Source organism: Daktulosphaira vitifoliae, unplaced genomic scaffold, assembly GCF_025091365.1.
Source record: "Daktulosphaira vitifoliae isolate Bord-2020 unplaced genomic scaffold, ASM2509136v1 Scaffold_1, whole genome shotgun sequence".
NCBI lineage: Eukaryota > Metazoa > Arthropoda > Insecta > Hemiptera > Phylloxeridae > Daktulosphaira > Daktulosphaira vitifoliae.
The window spans coordinates 29,232,825-29,260,417 of record NW_026099572.1 but is presented as its reverse complement, the minus strand read 5'-3'; the positions used below and the strand labels follow the sequence as shown (position 1 = coordinate 29,260,417).

General features: G+C 29.2%; 1 protein-coding gene across 1 annotated transcript in view; it reads right to left on the bottom strand.

Moving 5' to 3' along the window:
* Positions 1–2,503: 2,503 nt before the first annotated feature.
* The window catches only part of LOC126895182 (inhibin beta chain-like), a 34,206-nt gene continuing 9,116 nt past the window's right edge, over positions 2,504–27,593 (bottom strand). The window contains exons 3-7 of the mRNA XM_050666760.1: positions 8,138–8,367; positions 4,086–7,519; positions 3,557–3,994; positions 3,174–3,485; positions 2,504–2,604 (exon numbers count right to left, since the gene is read on the bottom strand). Coding sequence (XP_050522717.1) covers positions 6,908–7,519; positions 8,138–8,367 — 842 coding nt within the window. The 3' untranslated portion in view covers positions 2,504–2,604; positions 3,174–3,485; positions 3,557–3,994; positions 4,086–6,907. The remainder of the gene's footprint in view (positions 2,605–3,173; positions 3,486–3,556; positions 3,995–4,085; positions 7,520–8,137; positions 8,368–27,593) is intronic.

Genomic DNA, 27,593 nt, shown 5'->3' with positions numbered 1-27,593 from the left:
ACATACTATTACTAATATATTAAAGAACTTAAATGAATACTTCTTAGAGTTTTGTTTATTATTTTTAAAGCTATTAGTTTTTAATGTATTCTATATTTGTTGGATACACATCGATCGAATATGCTGTTAAGAAAATATGTTTTTGACTATTCATGTTATCGTTGTGTTACATCGAGTTGTTATCGGTTTTTTCTCTATGTTACCATTGTCGCAGTCAGCCATCTTAACGCTCTTCTGTTATAAGCTCTATGGCGTTTTGCGAGCCAGTAGTTTTGTATTCGCTTTACTGTAAAAAGAAAATATCACCTTTGCGATTATCTTACCCTGTGCGCTCAGTTTATCGCCTTAGTTGGGTCTATATATTTTCTGAGATACATCACAATACCGTTGACAGCATATTGTTCACTTTGGTCAGTTACTTGCATTCGACTTCAATTGTTCCTTTCAATATTCAACATTATCATCAGCCGTTTCATTTAGCAGATAAGTATAATGCTTGTTCATTTATTTTTCTAAGACTCCCTTGTATAATTTATTATTTGTTTATATCATCGCCTTAGTGGCATTAGTATTAAGTGTCCTATCCACTTCGGTGTATATAAGATTTTATATTTCTTATATAATACATTTAATTGTTATAATTATATCTTGTGAAATTTATTCTACATTCAAACATACAGTCCACTCACCTTATTCTTTATCCTCGACATAGCTAAAAATTTAAGACAAAACAAAACCACGAACGTTAACGAACCCGCGTGAATACCACCGGGCGCTACGTTCAAACAATATTTGAATTAAAATATAGAATACAATAATTATTGTACACTAAAACGCATCGTTTTAATGCAAATAAAAGTTAACTAGTAATTTTTTTATTTTATCATTAAGTTCTAAATTAGTAATCTAGTTTATTGATAAAAAATTCTCAGATACAATTTAAAGATAAAAGATAAATTATGCATGAAGTCGATTTTTCACAAACTAACTTGTAAAAGAAGTTATCTATTTTTAAAAGTAAAGGCGCATTTATAAATGCGCTTAATTAAGAATTTATTATAATTTTTTAGCACTGACTACTTTTTATCTACTTAACAAAATAACACAATTCTATTCAGCTCATTAATCATGATCAATCAATATTAACTTAATTTCTATCATAAATTTATACAAAATATTTATTATTAATTTAAAATATTCAGTAATATTTTATTTTACTAATGATCATGAATTTTTTGAAAATTGATATATGTAGGGGAGACAGGGTTAGTTGATAAAATCTTTACGGTATTTCCTCCTGTATCAATAATAATTCAGATAAAGCGATGAACATTACAAATAACTTCAAAAACAAACAGACTTTATTTTAAAAATTAATTTACTTTTAAATATTAACATTATTTATTTTATGGACATTAAAAATAAATGTGTCAACTGGGTAATTTGACATTATACTTAAAAATAAACTAGTTCTGAAAAAATGTTTTTATGAGTGAAATTTTATTTCAATAAACAGAATATTCCAATATTATTAATGCAATAATTTTATCACTTTTATTAAAAAACTAAATTGACAGTTTATTAAATAAATATTTTTTTTTTTTTTTTTACAACCGTTAGGTTAGTTAATACCATTGGTATATCCTGGGTAAATTTAAGTGCAGTGGTTTCCCGTTGCCATCTTCACTGGGAACATGGTGCTTTTTCGACACCGTAGAAGCGCACGCATGGTCACCCATCCGTTCACCTACAGTGATAGGCGCGGCTTAACACTAGAGTTTTGTCAACAACTAGTGTGACCACCGTGACACATCACGCCCCAAAAGTAATACTAAATTGATGGATTTATTCATAAAAACATTATTTAAGTTAACTTATATTAAAATTTAGGTTTTATAAGTAGACTTAGGTTTTTATGCTGAACTAAAATTAAAGATTTAAGTCTAACTTGTGTTTTTAACTAAATATTAAGATGCCCATGAACGTGTATTATTATGTCACATATGTTTTTGTTTTATTCAATTTAAAAAAAAATTATTTTTATGATAAAGTAGTAAAAAAATGCATATCTTATGCTTTGACTTGTTAGATAAAGTTAAAGTTATAGTATGTTATAGATATTTAGTAACTTTGAATATAAAAAATGTCCACGTCAAGAATAACAATTGAATGATATTTTAATCGTCGGTTAAGAGGAAATATGCAATTGAATTGTCTGAGTAATGTATTTAATGAGAAGTACCATAAATATTCACATATTTAGAGCCAAATAGAATGGAGATATTTATTTTGTAAGAGATCATAAATAGCGTTTTATTATTTCAAATTGTTGTTTTCCCTTGTATTTTTCCGTTCATCTGGTAAGCCCAGTTTGGATTGGAGTATATAAAATAGTGCAAGAACAGTTATAATAGTAAAGTGAAGGTTGGCTACTTGTGCCATCCGTTTTTTTTTGTCCGTTTATTTTATGAGCTTGGTCGGAAGTGCTAACTTGGATCGGCAGTTGTTTTTTTTTTTTATTTGCTGTTATTTATTTCGATTATGCATTTTGCATCACTTCCGCTCTAGACCCCACAAACAAGGCACAGACAAATAAATGTTTTTCTTTAACATAAAAATCGATGCAATAGCCATTAAATTAATGTACTATAAACGTAAAAATATATAATTAAATTTTATGAAAAATAAATATAAATATGCGTAGGTAGTTTTTACCAACACCAATTGGTGTTGATAAAAATTATTGGTAACAATTAATAATTTATTGTTGTAACATGAGTTGTAACACAAATAGGAAACCATATTATTGTAACAATTTTAGAATACCTTTGAAACTTAAGAATTGATTATATCCAACCACTGAAATATGTTAAAAATATTGTTTTGATAGTGATCAAATTACGTAAAAAAAATAGTCATGGTAAAAATGTCTTTTTAAAAAATTGGTAATAATATGCACCACTTAATTAAAAAGATTATTTAAAACGTTTTGTCGAGTATTTAGAACTCGACCTTAAACAGAGTACTAAGTTTAAGAATTTCTTTAGATAAATTCGTTTTTAAAATAATTATTTTGGAGCAATACTTTTATATATTATTTAACATTTTTTTAAATCAAAAATTTTTTGTAAAAATATTTGAAATTATTTATTATGATAACTGTAAAAACTTACGTAGATTGATAGTTTCTATCAGAATAAATAAGTTGAACAAATATCCAGCTCTTTTCAAAATTTATACACAGTATTATGAGTCCTTTGAGTAATAAATTCAGCCATGTTCTTAATACAAATATCAAAAAAAAATTTAATAGATAATAGAGAAAAACTGACTTGCTTGTGTTAGAGTTTTTGCAGCGCAAATATAAATCACACAAAGATGCAAAGACCGCAGTTTTTTATTGCAACGCTTATGTGAGGATTGTAGTATTCAGGAATTGGAGATTTATTTTTTTCTCGTACAACATTAAAGTACTAACAACGTTACTAAATTACACAAAAAAATTGTTTATAGATTAGCAATTATGACATAAATATAGTATTTTCATCATGCTTACGCGGTGTTTACGTGAAAAAGTTGCTGTCATCTAATATTGTACGCTAATTATAAATGTAGTGCACAATTTGCATTTAACATTAATATTATTGATTGTGATAGTTTGAATAATTTATTTTTATGTTTATCTGAGTTATAAATTTGAAGAGAGTACAAAAAATAAAAACTTATCGAAGAAGATATCGTTTGCGAGTTTGCCAAAACTATTGTTGTATTACATTTACTATTAGTTTCTTTTGTCGTGTAAGTTTACTAAAGCATTTAATCCTCCTCTTTTTCACTTACGGTTGTCTCAAGTTTAAACTATTATCGAGTGCTAATACTTATAAAAATAAATTTTGGTTTCTTTTTAAAATTATTGCATTATCTTCATAGAAACAGATACTACTAAGTTACTGTAAGTTCTATATTTTACTTCTTTTTAAAAACTCAAAAAAACCTAAAACAACAAAAAAATTATTTGAAATATTAAAGGATTAAAACACAAATAATTTTCCCTTGAAAAATATGAAATTACATTTTAAACTTACGCTAAATAAAGGTCGGGAAGAGCTTGCAAAATGTTTGGTAATCTAAATCCACTTATATTTTATGCATATGATTTTAACAATACAACTGCTTCTTTTACAATTATGTAGTGTAACATTTTATTGAAGTAGAAGGAAGAATGATTATATCAGAAAAAAAATTACTAACAGATTTTTTCATTTTATTCTTTTCTATACATAATAATTAATATTTAAGGTCATTATTTATCATACAACAATATAAATACTACATTTTTATCAAAGCACATAGTATATAGCAAGGTAACAACGCTAAAATCCTAAAACTAATAATATGTTTCATTAATTGTTATTATACTTCGTGTAAATGTAAGGTTTGGAGTACGAATATTATTTAATTTTATATAGTAAAAAAAATATTTAATAAATAAGTTATTCATTGGGGATAATAAAAAAAGCTTCAATATCACAATATTAGCAAATTTTTTTTACTTATTTATTATAATAATTATAATGTTTATAACACTTTGGGCTATTATGTAACGTTTACAATTATAAAAAACAATATATTTCTACACGAAGAAAAATAAATTTAACAATTTTTCTAGATATATTTTTTTTTTGTAAATGAAATGTTGTCTATTACGAATATTTAATTTTTTTCTAATTAATCCCTTTAAATTTGATACGAATTAAGTCGATATTATTAACGTTTCTCTACTCTCGATCAGTCTCTGATTAGATCACGCCTAAATAAAAACATGTCTTTTTCATAATTAAGATTTTCGAAAATATCCTCAAGGATTGAGTTAAAAAAAACATTCGTTATTGTTTCTTCTAAAGATTTTCCGATATGAATAAAATCGAACCAATAACAATTCGTTATCAATAAAGATTATTATAAAATAAATAAATAAAGTTTCATAACGTCAAAAAATAAAAAAATAAAGGGATAACGAATTGGAAGATATGTATACACAAAAACGTTGGTAAACTACAGTATTCTTATAGTTCTACACTTTTTAGAACGTTTACAAGTAAAAAGCGCCGATAGGTAAATCAATATAAATTTCATTATGATTATTACGATTATTGTAAAAGCGGTTAGTAGAAATAAAATGTTCATTGCAAAGCATTTGTTGGTTTTTGTTGAAATGAAAAATTATTGTAGCCCACTCAAGTTTTTATCGTAAAGACTATTCATCATACATTAAATAATAAACAATATTGCCAAACGATAGCTGTGGTGGACAGTTAAAGATTATGCCTTAGATCCTAAATTTAAAAAAACTCATGACACAGAAACGTCAAAACGATGAAAAAGATAATTGATTAATTGAATTTCATTCGCACCATCTTATATTTTTGCGGGTTTACTCGGTATTATTAAATAGTATTGAACACGTTACAAGCCTATGGCGTTCGAGACATTTATAGAGTTTAATTACATCTCAGTAACAGTATTTTACTCGGATCTGGTCATTAATGACAAATTATCTCCCGAAAAATAATTGTGCATGTTTTGCGATAAGAAATTCTTTTCGCGATAAGCTACGGTATATTTTATTGATAAAAAATATTTATTCGCCTTAAAAATCGACTCTAAAACATCCCAAAAGAATCAAAGTGTAAAATAAACTTGTACAATTAAAAGGATTGCAAAACAACTAACTTAATTTTTCTGGCTTAGTTGAAACAGCGTATATATTTTTTAAGTATATTATTTTTCTATTGGAAATAATTAATAATAATGATTTAGGGTTCATTGAATTGAATCTGTATCAATATAAAGAAAGTTTGGTTTGATTAAATAAAAACATCTTTTTTTGTTCAACGTTGTAGTTTTGATTTGAATAGTAAACTTTTCACTATTGAATTTATTGAATACACTATGATAATAATTAAGGTTTTTAAGCTTTCGAATAGATAATAAGCGATTAAGGTAATACTTATTTGACTAACGGCAGATGTTGGTTATAAATATTATGAAAGGGAAAATACAATTTTACACGCAATCAACTACAATAATATGTATCATGTATCATGATATTAAAAAGTTTTTTTAATACGTTTGATCAAATCGTTTATTTGTCTAAGCATTCGTCGAATATTGTTATATTTGATGAAATTACATTATTTTTAAATCGCATTAGTAGATAATAATTTACTTTTATTACTTGTTAAAACTATAATTAATAAATCCTTGGGAAAAGTGTATCGCGTAGAATTTCAATGAGAATTTATTATCATCGGTTGATCTTGTTTATAGTTCCACAAAAAACAGATCTCTATAAACAATGTATTAAAAAAAACTACTATAGATTGTTGCGTGACTTGACAGTTGTTGCGCATGTTGTTTAATTATTAATGTTAAGCGTGAACGACATTAACTCTTGTTAAAAAATGTTGAGGGCGATTGATTTGGATTCACAAGATTATTATTTTTTATCATTGAATAAATATGAACAAATGTTAACGCGTTAGTCGTATTAGACGTTAGATGGTTTATGCTAATAAATTATTAACTATGCGCATTTTATACTGCTAAAATATGCTTAGTCAAGGAACTAGAATACGATTCGTCGTTTATATTACACTGTACAAAACCGTCTCGGTGCACATAATTTATATAATAGATTGTAAAATAATTTCGCATTAATGTAAACAATTATATAGTTGTACAAATAAATTGATAAACAAACAGAAGAAAACGATTTTTCTTTTTTTTTTGTCACGAGATGTTGTTAAATTATTTTGGGCAGAACGGTCTTAGTGACGTCATGAAATGGATGTTGCAGTGAATACAAAATATTGATTCGTTTAGGGTCGTTGTTCAATTGGCCGGTCTAAGGGCAACCACATTCGTCGATGACCATTTTGGGCAGATCCCTTTTGATTATGTTACCGTCGTCTGTGAAGTATATGAGTGACATCGAGGAAAACTTGACGGGTGCGCAGCACGGCTGGAAAATGGACGAGTGCTTTGCTTTTCTATAGTCCTCGATGGCTTGCGTGTAAAAGTTCAAATACGTATCTGGCGTCCTGTGCACGCCACCGCAGTCACCCCTGCAATAGTTGGCGTAGTATCCTCCGGGCGCGATTATCCACGAGTCCCAACCGATGTCTTGAAACTTTATGTAAAACCTTTGCTTGCAACATTGTCCACGTACTGCTAGCGAACAATCCAACGCCCTGCGTCGGACCCTCCTGGTAACCGTAGGGTCCGTGTACACCATTAGAAACGGGTTTTCCCATTCATTGGCCTGCCTGGTGTCGTGGAACAGTACGGGTGAAACTAGACCGCCGCATCCGGAACAGTCGATATGAAAGCGCAGTCGATGCTTGCCGCTCGTTCCGTACCATTCTTGCACCGTGTTGGTCACGTCTACCGATATCCATCCCAAGTTATTCAGCGACAGCGATAGCGACGACGCCAGGGTGGCGTGTTCATCGAATTCCTAGACGCCAACAATCAACATTAAGTAAAACTTACTTGGCACGTCACGTCGCGTGTTCGACGTTTGCCGACATGGAAACGACTTTCGTAACACAAGTCTGTGATTAATATTTTTTCTAGACACTAGGGACGTTTTTTTAAAACAAAAATTTGTTGAACACAATTAACTCGTTAAGGTAGATGAAGATATTAATATTTGAATTATTAAAAATGTGCTCAATAATCGTTTCCAATTTTGTACAAACTACAAACACGCAAATTGATAAATAAATTAATAATTCATAACAGTTCTATCATACAAGTATATTTTGCCCAGAAAAGGATCCAACAATTTAATTAAATGATTTTATAAAAATAAAAGAATGACCATAATACAGTAAATATACTATAAAATTAAGAGAAAGAATTACTGAATCGATCGAAAAAAAAACAATAAGAAAGGATTTACAAATCAAGAAAAAATTGTAGAGATAAACTTTCACATTTATAGAAAGAGGTTTGAGCTCCATTTAAGTATCTATATGAACATTAATTTACATGTGAAATCATTATGTTGGCGTTTGATATATCAAACATAGAAGTAATAATTGTACTTGTTTACCAAGCATTCGAAACATACCTTACCACTTAGGAACGTGGTATTTCGTAATGGGTTCGCACGGAAGTTAATTTTAAAGAGCCACAGAGTTACATTGTGACTATGATGTGATCTTCGAGCGACTGGTGGTACGTCCGGTCTGTATTCTAATCTAAACCATAGTTTTGCGGACTTGACTTTTACTGAGTCTGAACTTCCCATGTCCTGCGACCACGGAAATTCTAACAATGTTTGTCCGTTCAACGTCGATCCTGGAAGAAAAAATTAATTGTACATTTATTTCATACATTTCATAAATGAACTTTTATTTGAGTGTTTCGTTTTCATTTGTCGATGATTATAGTAACATAATTGCAAGATCAAATTCTGCTCAAATCTAAGAAAGTATATTAGTTAAACAGAGACGAACGTACATATATTATTCATAATTGAGTTTAGCAATAGTACTTTTAAATAAAACATATCTAACGACTGTTTTATCGGCATAGATATTGAAGTACATAAACATTAACAATAATTGTTACGAGAATTGTGAATTTCTAAGCAATCATTCATTGTAGCGTGTAAACAAAATAAATTGTCGTAGCTATAATAATATTAACAATTATATAGTGATTTCAAATTAAACATATGACCTCATAATGTTTTGATATAACTTTACTACATTTATATGTTTAAATACAAGTAACGCGTTAAACATTTACATTTTTTTAAAAGACTTATAAATTTTTAATGGATACCTACATTAACCCGTCGTCACGCACTAACGTAATAGCTTAAACGTCTAGACGCCAAAAAATAAAACACTTGGTAATACTATAGACGAGATATGCCTTTACTAAAGTTTTAAAAATCAGATATTGCAATAATTCCAATCCAATATACCCAAGGCGAATCTTAGACGGATACACAACAGTATGAACTATAGTCGTGCAAAAACTTTAAGCATTAGTATAATGCCCTTTGAATACATATATACATAATGTGATAGCGAATCATGCAGTTATCCAATAAAAATATAATTTTTTTTTTGTTTTGGAAAGTTATTTTAATTCGCACGTTATTATGGGTTGACATGATTTTGGTGATATATTTATACGTATTGAGAATTCATTGTACAATTTTGGTAAACACCATTTCTGTATTCATAAAACTTGTTCATAAATTGTCAAATATTTATGTACGTTTTTGATAAAAAGAAAACAACAAATTTAAAAAGAAACTTAGTACAATTTGATTGAAATGGATCATTGTAAATTTAAAAGCCCAACACAGTGAAATCGCGGTAGAGTTGGGTCAATTATAAGATATCCTACGGGAACACGAAGTATAAAAAACCCACTATAGAACTTAATTGAAAATAAATTATTCTTTTAGAAAAAATTGAGTTTTTCTTTTTGTTGAGACCACCTTAAATCTTTTTTAGAAATTGAAAACTTTGGCTTTAAAGTCAAATAACTCATAAAAAAAATATCGCAGGGGCATTTTTATTTTTTTAATCAAAAAATACTCTTAAAAATCTCTAGTTTGGTGTAGTATAAATGTCTACCAAAATTTCTGTCCAATGTCTCGGTTTAAATAACCTCACGTATGCCAAACAAACGCAAAAATAAAATAAAAAATTATTACGTTTAAGCTATTTCAATGGTCTCGACTAATTTGATAGAGCTAAATTGTGTATTCTTATTTCGAATCGTTTATGTACACCATGTTTTGGCGATCTGACGCTGAATAATTATGTACGAGAATCGAGTTCATTGCGGGCTAATGCGTGGCGTCTGTGAAGTTTTTATTGCTCGCCGTCCTCTCTAGCTTATAATATAGTAAGATTTAAGTTCCGAATTAATTCGCACGCATAATAAAACAGTTAAAGCTACTGCTTGCTCAGTTAACCGTCGTAACATTCACCACACCCACGCATAACTTTCCTTCTACACTTGAACGCATTGCGTTTCTATTTTATTTCACAGATTAGATCAGGTAACCGACTTTAAAGTCGTTTGATCTCCAACAGAGTTCCGTAATCTGTTTGTCACCACACTTTATACTATCGAACACTTCAGATTAGAATTTCATAGTTCACGGTCAAGATACGTGAGCACATACAACCTGTTTAAAAGTATAACATTCATACCTTGAATAAACCGAAATTTTATTGTCAAAGGACATATATTTTTACTCGACATTTTCGTTTAGTCTACATGGGTTAAAGAAATTTTTTAGATGGGTACGACAATTTACGCTTAAAATATACATTTTGCTTTTCATTCGTGTAAAATCAAGGTTTCATTTATAATTTTTATCGCGCAGTTAATAACCTGATGAGGTCGTGACACCTGACCTATGACGACAACAATTATTCTTAGGCTATTATATTATATGAGTTCACAATAATGTTGTTCGATATTAAAGTTATTTTTAGCGACCTCCGGCAGTGAAGTCGGATAATTGCATTGTTCGAGAACGCCAACAAAAACGATTTTTAACGACTTCATACTGATTATTGAATGATTTAGGTATTTATCAATGTGATTGTTATTTTCATAACACGGAGAAGAGTCGCTCAAGTCATAAACACGGCGTTTTGGTTATGCAAAAGCACATCGTGATTGCGTAGATGTACCCCAGCACCGTATGAAATGCGCAGGTCGGAGTGGCGGCCGATGTAACAACGTAAAAACTAATATCCATTAAATGTGCCGAGGTCGGGTTCATGGCTTTGTGGGGAATTCGTCACGTATACCAAAAAAAGGGTCGTTTGTTCAAACGCAAACATAATAGCGAAAACAATATGGTCGCGCCTGAAGACGTTACAGTGACAACAAAAGTAAATTGTTTAGGCTTTTTAATGTAATAGGTGTTACAATAAATTTATTGTTGGCCTTGTTGTGCTAACCCATACACGTTTTGGGTAATTTACAAGAAGTGCATTGGATGCACCCTTTTATTTCCCCGCGTGCGCGCGCCGAATACATTACGTTCATACTCACGTCTGTGTGCCGCCTTTGTGTTTTTCTCAAAGGGTTTCTTGGTAGAGCAATATTAACAACCATAGGATAGCCAGTAAAGGGGAGACGACCAGTATGGCATTACATTAAAAAACCGCCACCGTCTATTGTCGAGGGACCTACTAGATAGGTGCGCGAGATATTGTCGCTCAACCCTTTTACAGGGGTACAATGGGGAGGCAAAGAGAACGTACGGCTTAACGCTCCGGATAATATAATAAACAGTGACCGTTTGCCACGGCGGCAACAATAACGGCCCGTGTAATAAAATAAAAACAAAAAACTTCCCCTCTGGCATGACGTCTGTTTGGGTGACATGGCGGTTTTTATTACTCGTGCAAACACGTACTGAGTCATTATAATTTTTGGCGTATGCAGTTGATTTTTGTAACCCCCTTTCGTAACACGATGTCCGCACTCTCCCCTCGGCAGTACGTCTGGTATGAATTTTATTATACACCTTAAAATTGCATCCGAAAACAATAGATTATCGTTGCTATTTAAGTGCTGTTTATACAATATGCGACAGATCTGTAGCCGGACGTATTACTGGCGTTACGATAAGAACGATAAATTGTGCAGAAAGACTATCAATATCACAGACGCAGGGATAATGTGTTTTTTTATTTTTCGCTTCGCGTCATTATAATAGAAGTGATTTTATTTTTATGTTCATACACACACAATATTGTAGTGCAACGTTAACAGAACGATTTGCTTTGTGATTTATTCGCTGCGTTTGGTCAATAAATTTGCGGTTGTGTGTCGTCCACGAGGACACACAACTGAACGGATTTTACTCGACTATCAATTAGATTGGCGATTTATACTTTTATCATATAAAATCATTGTCGTTACAAAAACGTTTTTATGTCATTTTAAATTCAACTACATGCAGTTTTTCCTATCGTTTTTTATCCGTCTCGATCTTTGATGTTTTGGTTTTCATTGATTTTATTTGATCTGAAATTAAAGTTTACTGGTGTTTACGAAAAATAATTATATCAGATCAAGTAACTACTCAACAAATATCAGAATAGAATGAAAAAATAGACGAAAAAAAGAAAATTGAAATTCTCAAAGTAAAAAAATTGTGTTATTACACACACATTCTGTGAAATCAATTAATTCTTTTATAGACTAATAAATTAATACAGCAATTACCAATCAATTATCGAGCTAATAAGGTTAGAATACTAGTATATATAGAAAATCAGATAATTAACTTTACTAGTTGTTTTTCAAACAACGATGACGTCTGTTTCTTTAGTTATCAGAGTGAAAAAACAGGATATAATTATAATGTCAAATATTTATAACATCAATTTCAGCAACGACGTATTGAATTTCATGTAATACATGCGATCATAATTCACTGAGACAACCACTTCAATTAAAACGTTGTGAATGACTGCGTATGAGTCTAAAAATAACCGTTAACGACAATAGCTAAATTACATATTTGGCTTTTTATTGCCGTGTTGTAATAATAATTATGATGGTAATGCATGTTTTATTTTAGATTTTAAAATAAACTATGTACATCAAAACTGCTCAACGTCAACATTTAATGTCCAGCAAACTCCGTCTACGAGATCCCACCGAAAAAAAATGTGTTGTTTCAATCGGTTTGAAATTAAATAACAACGTTTTGGCAGTACGAATTTTGTTAGGAAATCAATCTATTAAAACGAATGTCCGATTAATTTTAATAATGAATATTATAATTAAGAAAAGCATTGTTGATTAATTCTATTTTCCGTTTATAAATTAATGAGAATAATTGTGAAATTTCAAAAGAAATTTTGTAAAATTCTAAAACTACATTAGATAAATTAAATAATTCAATATAATTTCACTAGACGTACGGTAATATCAACTAAACAGAATACCAAGGTCAATAATACTTTTTAGAATCGCAGTTGTGTTAAAATTTATTTCAAAGCTGACAGTTTTCGATTTTCCCGGAGAGTGCTTTGAGCCATTACAATACTTATGTATTAGTACTGCAGTCGTTCAACTAGATCGGTAACAGAGAGTTCGTATTTGATGGAATGCCGTCAGTAAAATACAAATAAATAAATAGTTAATAATTTGAAAAACACATATTTTGATATTTTAGTTGAAATATAACAGCGTATACAGTTGATCACTGTCAAATAAATTTTTTAAAGCATGCCGAAAGTTTATTACAATCGACTATGGTTAACACAAATAGTGTTAAAAATGGATTCGTTCGATTAATCAAAAATAGTTTGTCAAACGTTCAAATATAATAAAATACTAATACTTATAAATCTTGAAGAAAATATAAATATTTTCAGTATATTTTTAGTAACTTATTATTTTTGAAAATTATTATATTTATATTCCAGCTAAAAAAAGTACTTAAATAATAGAATACTAAACAATATTATTAAAACTTATTTATTAATATTTTAACGAGTTTAATTTTTAATTCAGTCGTTTATTCAAAAAATGGCTCATCCCCAAAAGATAAATTATTTTTGAGACATAAAAAACTGGATTTTTATGGAATGGTTCCATTCCAATAAAAAGGATATTTTTTTATTACATATTGATTGTTTTATACTTTATGTTATACCAGAAAAATATCTTTACAGATAAATTTGACAGAGTAAATAGTTGTTACAGTCCTGTGATATAAGACCTATCGCAATTTATTTCAGAAAAAAAAGTTCCACACAATAGCGTAAAACTTGATGCAATCATTTTTCAAATACAAACGTAACACATATAAGGATAATAAATAAAACATTTCTAAGAATATTTTTTTTTAATGTACGATTTAATAACTCACTAATTAAATTTTAAAAGATATTTCGGTATGTGTTAAGCATGTTAATAGTTGAAAAATATTCGTATGTTGGTATGTATTTACCAGCATACGAATGTAATCTAAGACTTTAAAACTATGTTTTCGTCAAAAACTCCTAATCGCCCCAATTGAGTTGGCCTATTTTACGTTTTTTGTACACTGTTTTATGTACTGTAAGTCAGCCGACGGTCAAGCATTGAATAACTTTTATCTGTCTCGTAGCTGACAGGAGGAGGGTTATGTGCGTGCCTCTCCTTTTTGCCGTTTAAACAACAGCTATAAACTACCACTGCATACTACGTTTGTAGTACTTAAACGGCTGATTTCTGCCACCGACGATATATTAAGTCAACGTTTATGTGCTCCCGACAAACGATCTACGCGTCTCGCCGTATGTCATCAGCACACAGTATTCGATGGTCAGACAACACAGTGTCGGGGTGCGTGGGATTAATATGACATTGAAAGTTGCACACTGACAAAGTTTTAACAGAAATTTCTCCCGCAACATTTGACCCTTAGCGTTCATAAAATAAATAAAAGTGCCCTTTTATGGTACGACACAATTACATTGGTGTATAGTGCGTTTTCGGGTAGCCCCACGTGTAACTTTTATTTAAAAGTTTCGGCTGGTACGTACGAGTCGTTTTCATGAATATATTTCGGGTCGATGAATAGCAATAAATTCATAATTTATTATTTGAAAAAATTATATGCCGCGAACACGACGAGCTGTCCCGACCATCAGAGTCAAAAAATGTGTTACAACACCACTCGGATAATCTATCCGGCAATGTTACACACTACAACCACACGATTAACAGCTGTACATGCATCACACGTCAAGCTTTACGAACGTTATGACTAATAATAGCACATCCTGAAAAAAAAATAAAAAATAATACTGCTTTACGCATATTTAAGTGAGTGTACTGGTGTTAGGCATATACGCAGTACAACAAAATAAAAATTACCCTTAAGTACTGCTTGCTTCTAATGTCACTAGCAAACATCTAGGCTGTGACTCAATAACTGCGGGCCCTATGGATAAATCCTACACAATGGTATTAATACGAGAATTTAATGGTATTAGCATTAGACGATGGAATATCGCATCCGGGATTAAGTGTTTCCTAGAAACAAGTTATATTTTTTATCGACGTTTCTTTAATTATTATTTAATTGGTTTAACTACTTTTGTTCTTAACGATTATAATTTTTCTTATCACTCAGAATTTTGAAATTTTTTGAAAATTACTGTATTTCTGTGTCATATACTAAAATTAACCTTACATTTTTGAAAACTGTGATTTTAATTTATTAAAACGGTTTTTGCCATCTGATAGTTATGAATATTTCATATTTGATCGATTGTTTTACTATGTAACAAGATAGGAACAAATTATAAATAACGTTTAATTGTCTTATACTACGTTTAAGTTTTCTTTAAAAAAAAATTAATGGATTAATTACAATTTTTGGGTAAGTACTCATTGAGTTACTTGTAGTTGTTATAGAGGTAATCAAGAACTGCCTTTGATTATAGTTCCATTGTGCGCACCTCCTACCGAATTATATTAATTCAGTTTCTTCACATAAGTGTTTCTACCAAAGTGTTATTGCCATTTTTGAATACTTAAGACTATACATAGGTCGTTCTAGTAAGCCGCACTTATATATATTCAAACAATCATGTCTCTCTAGCGAAACTAGTATCTCTTTGAATAGGTTTTTGATATCTTCTTTTTCGGGAAAAGATTTTTCCAAATGTTTAGATCTTAATGTGACCAAGACGTTACATTCCCACATAATGTAAAATTAAACTTCTGTTCCACACTTCCTGCACAATGAGGACCCTATCACTCTTATTGTGTAAAGACGTTTAAGCAGATGACCGTGTCCCATCAATAGTCCAGTCAAAGTGCTTATTTGATATCTAGTCAGGTTATTAAGATCTTTCAGAAGTTGATCGAAGGCTTAGTAAACATTTTTAATTGTCTAGGTACTACTAGTCAACACTATATTTTGCTGTTTTGTTCTTTAAACTAGTTTTTGGGTAGTTCTTTGAGGGAATGCTTCGTGAGTCTCACCACAGGTTCTGGTCCAACAAAGGTATTTTCTGCACCATTCCACGCTAGAAAGTCTGCTCTTTCGTTACCAGTCATACCGCTGTGTCCTGGTATCTATGCTTGTGTAACTTTATTGAACCTAAGTGACTCTAAAGTTTTCCCGCATTCAAGAACTATATGGTTTATATTCCATTCCCTATATGTTAAGATCTTAACTTTTTAGAATGTATTATTTTAGAGATCAAATTTGAAGTATGTTAGGAAGGCAATAATAACTTTTTTTAATTATTTATGGAAATGATAATTGAGAAAAAAAATACAGGTATTGTCCGTTAAATTAAAAATAATTTTTATAAAAAATAAATAGTCATTGGACTTTTTCACCTTTTTAAATTACAAGAAGTAGTGAGTTTCGAACCCGTTTAACGTCAAACAAAAAAATTGAATAACGTTAAATTTAATTATAAGATAATGTTATAATATATTTAGACGTTGAAAAAAAACTGCTTAATCTGACTTTTGTATGTTCTACTATAGGAAATAGATAGGACTAAATGTATTTAAATGGGCTATTTAACGTAATTTAAATTGATTACGATAATTGTGTAATTAAGCAAAAAATATCTCGCTAAATTATTTGACGCATATGGGAATCAAGTGTTTCGAAACACATCTGACAAATTATTCAAATATATTACGTGGACATTGCCACGTGCCTTAACATGAATTATAAATAATAATAATGTTATAAATCGACCCTGAAAACCTACTACTGCAATGGCTGTACAGTAGTCTAGACACGTGTATAGACAGCCACATCGAGTGTCGTATGAAACTCTATAACCTGGATAGTTTATAGTAAATATGATCTTGTGTAGAATCAGTCAATTGTACAAAATCAAATTGATCCGATTTAAACTGTCGGGTTCCACAAATAATACGTTTTGTTTTTGTAAAATGTTATACTAATAGATGAATGAATAATTTAATTATTTCGAATGACCATAATCAGTTACAAAAAAATAAGTAATTTTAAAAATCCACTGTAAGTTTTTTAAACGGGGAACGTTGTTAAAAATAGTCACACAGCAGTATATCAAATTTCAAGTAATCGTTTCAGTTATTCACTATATAATTAACATTAAAAATAAAAAATGTCTCCTATGACATACATGTTTTATTAACTATTTACTGTATTGATTTTCTATACATAATTGTTTTCATTAATAACAATGTTTTTATTTATTGATGTATTAAAAATCAACATAACAACCGAAAAAATCATGACCATGTTGTGTTAAAAAGCACTCGTGTGTAACGTAGTTTATTGAAGTGATCATAAAATTTCAAAATTATTGCATAGTTTATAATGCACGAATAAAAAAAAATTGTTTTTGACCCTACTGAAAAGTATCCGCAAGTAATAACTGTCCACTTTATAAATAATCTGCGGAATAGTATCTTTATAACACGAATATAACATTTTGAAGTTCAAAAAAAATGTCCAGCTTAGACTTACTTTAAACATATTTTACATTTTTTTATACGATTTAGTTAATATTATTATTTTTACGGCTCAATATACACAAACAACTCGTATCCGTTTCGAATCCTAAACATATTGCAGTCATCGTTTTTAAGATACATGTAAGGGTTAAACTTTACGATTCATTAAATCTATGGGGTATCGATATTATTTCACGACTCTCGAGAGCAAATTTCTTCATTTTGTATTTTCCTTGCAAGAAATAATATAATCTTATGTATAATAAAAAATAAAAAATAAAAAAACACATCATAGTAAAATTAATTCTCAGCTTCGCATCGAAGCTAAAATTGATGATAATATTATGCGATGAATAGGATTCGTTAGAAAAATATTAAAAATTTTTTTTGCTGCGTTCAGTTTTTTATTGTTTGAGTGATTGATTCTTTCTTTTAAAGTTTTTAACCAACCTTAAATATTCATTCAAAACTATGTCGGGTGTAACTCAAAACTATAATTATAAAATAGAAGAGTGAAATAATAACAAATTTATTTTTCGATGAATATCATAAAAACTGTACTGTGTTTTACCCATTTAAATTTAACAATCAAGTTATCAAAAAGTGGACACTTTAATACTGTTTGAAAAAATAAATTAAGAAATTAACTATAATGTTTAAAGAGGGGAGTTCAATATATAGTCCTCCTTAATATTGATTAATATTAAGATATAATCGTGTATGTCGCGTTGTAGTTTTAATGTTATGGTATAATTTTTGTATAAAATAGGAACTATTAAAAATAAATTTTGGATTCTTATATTTTTTTAATGAGGATAATTACTTTCTACTGAGTGATAAATAACTTTTTTTTCACCAAGCAACAGTCATCAGTTCATTACAATTCAAAGACTATTTTATATTGCATAGTTGTCTCTAAATGTGTCATAAATTATAACTCACCGCTATCTCACTATTTTTTTTTCCTCTAAGGGTCTTGCTTTTGAGTATATTATTCAATATATAAATCTACCATCATACAAATTAGAGTTTAATTAATTTCATCTTTTGAATTCGATTCATTAACATGAAGGGAGTGTGTTGTATTCATCACACTGTGTTTATTTATTAACTCAGTAACAACTACAATACATGCTACTGTCACAATTTAATATTTTTATGGTCTGCGTGTTTATTGCTCTAGGAGTAAGATATATCAAATTATTTTATAGACAAGATATTCCTATAGTAACAAATCACGATAAACGATTAGCACTAATAAAATTTGAACTTTGATGTACCGTAAAGTAGGTTAAATTTGTTCCAACAAATGATCATATTTATATCCATAACAATCGTATTCGTTCTTTATACAGATATGTTACAATTTGGTGTTCAATAAAACATTACTTACAAACTAAATTAAGCAAAATATCCAAACTTTTAATGGAATAAAGTACAAACATTTACTACTGTATAGTATTAGTTGTATGATCATATCATTCACTACGAAATACATGTAGTTTACAGATATTGTAGATAACAAAGAGTAAAATGACGTTTTCTAAGCTTCTAGTAACTCGGATTTTAAACTATTGTAATGCTCTAAAGAACTTTGATAAAAGTTAATAGTTATTTATCGATTTATCGTATTAACCGATGGGCGGTATTACCCGTACCTCCCCTACACGTAAACAGAGGGTATGAGATTTAAAGAAGCTTAAACCCCGTTGTGTGCGTTTCCCACAATTTTCTTTGATTCTTTTTGAACAAATCCAAACGGAATTTAAAAAAATTATTAATAATTCACAACAATCAAATTGTATATGTTTATCGTAGTAATAGTATTACGTTTAATTACTTTATGAACGGACCTTTTACGAGCAACAACAACTGGCCATGTTGATTTATTATTGTTACAGATTTGTTTTTACTAAAGACCGTTGTGTTTATCTCGAGTGACAATTAGATTGCTGAATAACTTTGTGGTGACCTCGGAGGCCTATCTACAAAACACATAATCACGTCCATTTTGTTATAAACCACACACACATTGTACGGGTGTTACAAAAAGGATGTCTGACTGAGCTTTGCAATTGTGTCTGCAGTGTGCGTGCGTCTACGAGGTCTCAGACACGATCGATGGCAAGTGGCTCCAGTGAAAATCCCTTTGCCCCATTTACTCCGCCGCGTCCACTGCGCTCGCCGGTCGGTCGGCCGGTGTCCGCCGTCGCTTCCCTGTCATCGCCTGCCTAGCAAAACATTTTCATTCCAATCACTTATCATTACCACCGCCGACTTGTGCGTTGGCCGATTTCTCGTCTCACCCTTTCCCTTCTGAATGGTTTACTACGCAAACATACTACGTCCGTGTCATCGTTCACGATTTTTAATACTATTTTTATGGTCGTATAAATACCGCGTTTATTGCGTGGTGCCCAGACGGTAGACTAGTCTCTGTAGGTCGTGTTAGATCATTTGGCTGACATATTCAATAGCGTAAACCTGAATGTGTACGCCCAGGTTATGGCTTGACCGTACCATGTTTTAATCAATTATCTTAAAAAATAAGTATTACCTCGGAAACATATTCGCGTTATTAGGAGCGTGAAAACAAGATATTACGTTTAAACATTTGCTCGTATCCTTTCATGAGTACTATAAAAAAGTTTTTTTAATACTTTTAATGTACTTAAAATTATCCTAGTTGTACACTGTACTCAAACGACATTGCAAACTTCAATTTGAAATGATACTTGTAGCATAAAACATTTACTGCCGTAAAATCGCAGTCAAATAGCTAATGGAAATTAGTACAAATAACTTAATACCACTTAAATATTAATATCTCGATTTGAGGAACCGAATCTTATTGAATGTTACATTTTACTTGATAGCTTTTAACACTAATACTTTCATTATTATTGATAGTTTCAAAGATTTTTTATTTCTAATATTTTACAAGCGATAGTATTTATGAAAAAAAATTTAAATAAATATCAACTGAATTGACTACAAATTATGTTTTTTTGATATTGTTTTTGCACAAATAGATTTTAAAATTGAATTCTTCCGTAATCGACTACATATTGCGTTCAAGGTACACTCATGAAATATAATCCAATAAAAGAGACGTGTGCCAAAAAAAAATTTTTAGCTATTCATACAGGTGTAGAACCGTTCAACTTCGTACACGGCCGTTAAAATTCTTTGTGCTGCGTGGGCGTAGACACTTTTAAGGTAAAGGTTTACGCGTTCATTATACCTGTACCATTATAATAAAGTGTTTATTCATCGCTACGCACAGACAATTCCATACAAACAGTTGACATTATTTTAATACGAAATGTATAAAATAAAATTCAATATTTGTACTACAAACGAAAACAGGTTCTATTACCGACGCGAGAGGCTAGACGACTGAACTTGATGAGTCATTACATAGTACATTCGAGTTGTAATAAAAAATTAAACAGTTCAATTTTTTGAATAGAATACAAATGCGACAGGCTGTGTAATGTTTTTCTATAGTCGTATTCGTCATCGGTGTAACTAGACGTCTTGCCGAAAGCATTTTACGACTGCTATGTGATCGTCTATTTATCTATGAATTTCTAAACATTCTACCTTTTAGCTGTATCATTTATTAAGTTATCCGGCGCCATTTTTATAAACCTATTCACAATAAAATTAAACAAAAACTCGCTGTTAATATTATTTAAATATATATTCTTTAATTTTATATTTATTCACAGTTATTTTATATTATTGTTCACAATATTTTACGTTAATAATGTAACCTTTGCCGAACAATTTGAATATTAATTAAATATCTCATATAAAAAGAAAAAACAATGGGTTTTTTCAAATGTAAAATATGACTCATACCATTGCAAATGAATAAAATTTGCGAAAATTGCATACAGTATAGACTGTAAGTATATACCGCCGAGTGTTCAGTAAGTAAAGAAACATCAATTGTTATAAACAATGAGAACAATAGAAAACCGTTACATTATTTACTGAACACCCTATATATCTTTACTGTATATACTGTATGCAATTTTCATTTATTTGCAATGATACGAGTCATATTTTACATTTGAAAAACTCATTGTTTTTTTTTTATACATATTATACAGTATAAAAATACTGAAACTTTTGTGTTTAAATCATACATGTTTTTTATTTGATTATTCTATGAATCCTATTTATCATACATAACATTTTATCATTTAACTGAGAAATTTTAATTTAATTAATAATAAGAAAAAAATAGTTATTTAAAATAGTGTTTGATTAGTTTTTAGAGTGTCATTGATTCCAGCTAAAGAAATCATGTCAAGCAATTGGAATAATTTATCAAAAAAAAAAATTCATCAAATTTAAATGTATGATTTCGAAAATAAATATTAATATGTCCAATATTTTGAAATCAAGTTGTACTCTACCGATAGCCGATGTGGTATGAAAGATATTTTTACATCATTTGACAATACTGAAGTTAAGTAATAACTTAATTCTGACCTCGTTTTATAAGAGTAAAGATATTCTGAGGAATTTTATAAATATTGTAATTTTCAAATTACAATAATATAAACTCGTCTCAAAGGGATCCGGATGAGACTAGGTCGACCGAGAGTTATAGTATAAGAGAGCTAGATTTATGATGTATGTATATAAATAAGCATTGCTTGAATGTGCGACTGCGGCGGCCATTCGATTTATATTATCATTTCGAGCGCGATATTTAAGAAATTGGCCGACAACAAAACGGAAGGCCATTATTTACAACTAAAAAAAGGCGACGAAAAATCACAATTACATTTTATTACGGTTAAGAAAAAAGTCATAAATTGCATTAATGTACAGAGTGTTAACTAAGTTGTTAATGATTGAATAATAAATCGATAGAAAAAACCTTTTCATTAATTTTTTATGGAAATTCAATAAGTATGCTTCTAATATAAAAATTTAATATAAAAATAATATTTTTCGATATAGTTATATAATAATAAAAGTTGTTATACAAAAATGATTGAACTAGACTCGTATAAGAATACCACAAGCAGTAAATATTTTTTAAATGTATTCAATTTATGTATCATTTGAACAGTTACTATCTGATAATTAACGTTAGTTTTTATGGTTTATATTCTATATTTTGGATTCTATTTGAATTTCTACTAGTATTTAAATGAGCAATTAATTAATTTATAACGTATCTACTAATAAAAAATAAATTGTAATTAAGTGTCTATAAGTGTAATCTTGTAATTTAAAAACTAAATCTCATGTAGTTTTCAATAATGAACATTATTTAAAAAAACTGAATATAGTATAAGTCTACAAATATAAATTTTAAGTAATACAAATTTTCCTGCAATCAAAATTTAATTGGTACAATTATAACCAAGTTAAAAAAACTTTTTTACAACACTATTATTGTTAGATTGTAAACAAGAGCATCAATTACATTAATAAAATTCAGATTAAGATAATCTCGAAAAAATCCATTGATAAGGTCAGCTAATTTTGAATAATCTATTGGATTTTTATTAGCCCGAGTCTTATCTATTTAAAATAAATCACATCTTAGCTCAATAGTAGACAAGAGGTAATAGTTCAGGGTTATAGGGCAAAAAGGTCTTATCTAGGGTTTAAACGTAATTTAAAATAAAAACGATCATCTTTAGAAAACATTATGGTAAAATATTTTAGATTACTATTGACTAAAATTTGTCTGTGAATTACAAAAAGTACGTTACGGTTAACTATAATTTATTATTACAGATGTACACTTGTATCGTGTATACCATTGCTTTCTGTAATGGTCAATAACTAAATATCTTACACGTATATAGTTCAATTGATTAATTAATAATATTGTAATTCGTATATATATATTGTAGTATAATTAATCGGAATGTAGTCAAATGAGGATTTTCTTAAAGTGTAAAAATCATTTCAATTTTCTCATTCGTTGTTAGATATCTCAAGTAAATTTATGCTAATGTAACAACAAGTTTAGTTAAATTGATTATTAAAACAGCGTCAAAAAAAAAAATACACGTTTGAGTTTGGTCGAAACTCGAATTTAATATCAGCAAATTTCGCAATGTATACAACGACTCTCCCAAATTGATAAATACACACTTTAATGAATCGCAACCCACACTTCAGACTTCTTATTTGAACGGATATTAGCATATTATTTTTAAACACAAATCAATAAGTGTAATCAAACGTCTGGTCTCAACATTGCCGTCTTCCATAGGTCGATACTCACTGTCTACATAAGCTTCAACGTTTCCGAGATTATTTTTTTAAGGGGGGCGTTGCGGTTAATTATTTGATTTCTATGTATGTGTTTACAATAATGGAAATACTACCAGACAACCAGGAAGCTTGTAAAAAATATAGTAGTAATCACCATAGTGTTGGTAAATAGAGGAAATTTATCGTATTGTCGAACACTACTTTTCATTTTTATTCAGGTATACGATTAATTGTAAAATAAAAATCACCAAATAAGGAGGTATCATATGAATAATAGACTTATCCTTATTGTGATTATTTAATTAATATTATGCAAATTATATTAAATATTTATTTTTTCTTACTTTTATTAGGACCTTGGCGGTATTGGCCATTGACCTAATCTAGATATTTGAAGTCTACATTAAATTTACTTAACACATTTTAAATACGCTATTATAGATTTCATAAGCTTTAATATTCTTTTAATCGAGTCAAGTGACCCAAGGACACTATCTTCGTGTTACACATTTTACAATAAAATTCATTAATATTACAATAAATAATTTCCATATTATCAACTAAAATTGAAATGTATTATTAATTATATATGACAAGTGGTTTATTGTTTTATAACTTGGGTAATTGTCGACATACATAATACTCTGCAATAATCAAGTTAGTTTATGACTGTACAAAATTTTAGAACGTATTATAGATCTTTTTTTAGTTGAATAAAATTTGATTAATATCGAAATTTAAATCTTTCCATCGGTACGAACAAGCAGAAAAAGTATGCTTTCCAACATACATCTTTTTAATAATCATGACTTTATACTAAAAATAAAATTCATTCATAATAGAATGTTTCGAGTGTCTAGAAATATTTGATCAATTACTCCTCGTAGTAATTATGTAGTATTTTCTCCATTAAAGATCTCTCCCTTTAATTAACGTTTGAAAAAGAAACACAAGCGCGTATTGTATATCTATAATATAAAATGATTAAATTTGGTACAAGTTCATTCTGAACACACATTCGAGACGCGTTCAACAATTAATAAAACATTGCAATAAATCGTGTTGAAGCTCAATTTAAGTATCGGTTAACTACGGCTAGGACTCGTTTACACATTAAATAATGAGTCTTCTACATTATAATAATCATATTATTATTATGATTATACTAGCCTTTTTTATAATGTCTGTATCGGAATTCTATAAATATGCTTCATCCTACAGCTATAAAGAAGTGCTTTGGCGGAACGCATTTTTAACGACACCGTGTCGGTAGTTAACACAATTATTACCATGAGCTTACATATTGGCTTACTCAAACGGGGTACCTTATAGTGGCCCAATTAGCAGTATTGGAAAAAATATAAAAATATGTTTAATATTATACCAACATTTAACTATAATAAAAATAATATAACGCTAATAGCGGTGTATTATAATAATAACGAACTGACATATTACATTATGCACTGAACATATGGGCGTGGACCAGTATCTATAAATTATGAGCATAACGATCTGGATCTTAAGTTCTCTTTTAACAATTCTAATATTCTATAAATGAGTTCAAAAGAGGCGGCGGTAACGACTGCGGATAGGTATTTCTGCCCCCAAGCCGTCTCTCCTATAATGCCGTATCCATTGCAGGCATATGTGCGCCTGGATGCCTTTTAAATAAAATCAATTTAAATCAACACATTGTCATTACCGAATTATTGTTGTTAATAATACGAGTTTCGCTTCTCTCGCACTATTACAAGGTGGATACGAATTTGCATTTTTATCTTTAGCTTATAACCTAATTAATTTATACTGTCATTATATTAGTGTAACATCCATAATTAAAGCCAAAGACTCATCATTGGCATCGGGTACAACATTATTAATGTTTTCTGATTTTTCATATTAGCACGAGTTGGCATTGTCATAGTCGATTCTTTTAAAAGCTTACTTTCCTTTTTTTATCTTGTTCTTTAAAGCATAATTGTGTAACAAAAACTAAATTGTCATTAACAGATTTTATTATTGCTACTGTCCTTCGACGTTTGATCTTTTCACTAGCAATAGATACCTGAGGTCTACCAAATGAAGTACTGGTGATAGATCACATATTCCATAACATACTATTCACAGTTTATCAAAATCATACAAATATATATATATATATATACGCTATTTTTAAGTCACCTTCAATTCCAAAAAAAAAGAATATCTTCATATATCTAGTTAATATTTGATGAATTTAATTGAAGCTAACATACGAGAATTTTTTTTTTGTTAATTAATAATATTATAAATTATATTATTGTCGAACGATTTTTACAAGTGCCATCCTAAATTTTTCAATATTATTTTTCTTTTTTATAAAAATCGTGTAAATATGAACAAATAAATGTGTAATATTCAAATAATGTATAAGAAATTTCCAAATAAACTATTATTCTACGATAGAACTAATCTATATTAATAATAATTAAACATGTGTTGAATTTTATAAAAACAACAAAAATGTGTAATAAAAAAGGAATGTTTTAATTACCATAAAAATAATAAATATTTGTGATATAATATTAATATGATATCACAATTTAAACATTTAACTGTACAGAAATTATAACCAAAAATACACAATAGATAGCAGAAGCACGTAAAATGAAATAAATTCATTTATCTTAAGCATAATCGTCTTCTGAAAACTATAGATAATAAGCCTTATCTATGGATGCGATAAATGATATTATAAAACCATACCTAAACATAATAAATAAAAAGTCTCAGATCTTACTGACAACGCTTATATTTAATATTAATCATTATGTTGGCATTTTTTTTCTTAACATGACATATAAATCATACAACATAAGTATGGGCTATCACTTGTAAAGGTACCAAAATAAAATAGAAACTCGGCGACAATACAACTACACACACATATATTATTTGGACCAGTGAAATGACTTGCAGGTAGACTTGCATACAAGTCCTCGAGCGACGTTTTCACTTTACGCGCCCCTTAAGACAGGTTGACGCCACAAAACTCCAGTAATATATTTCTCGATGCATAGGGTAATGACCGCGTTGCAAGAGTATAGTTTTTAAAAATCATAGTCAACTGGTTGACCTATAAAGCAAATGCCGAAAATCATGTCTGTCTACTAAAGTAGTGATATAAATCTTGCAAGATTATTTACAAACTATTACTTTACAGACTATATGTATATACTGTATCACAAACAGAAAATTTTTTTTCTAAGTAGCCCTATGTATCGAATGTTAAATTGTTGTAATGAATTAAAGAATATTGATTTTCTTATAGATGATAAGGAGAAATTAAAACATAATGTCTTAAATTTACTATAATTAATTATAATTTTTTATGTTAATGTTTACTATACTCTTGCCCTTTTGCGGGCGTAAATTATATAATAAATAAATAAATATATGCAACACTTTATTGTTCATTTATCTTTAAAATATCGAACATTCAGATTTAAAGAAGCGTAAACATCTCTCAAACGACTAAGAGAGCAGCTGAGTTATCTAAAATGTTTGCTAGAATTTCATACATCACAAATTTTTATGAAAATAAATTGAAATTATTCTAATTTTATATGGTTAAAGATTATATTATAATAAAAAGTAAAGAAAAATAATATTAAGCGTTCATTTAGACCAAAGATTTATTGAAGATTTTATAACGATACTATTAAGTATTTTGTTTAGAATATGACTAACTGGATGTTTCGTGTAAAAAGTTAGTTAAGTACCAAATTCAATTGATTACAAAAACAATTACATCC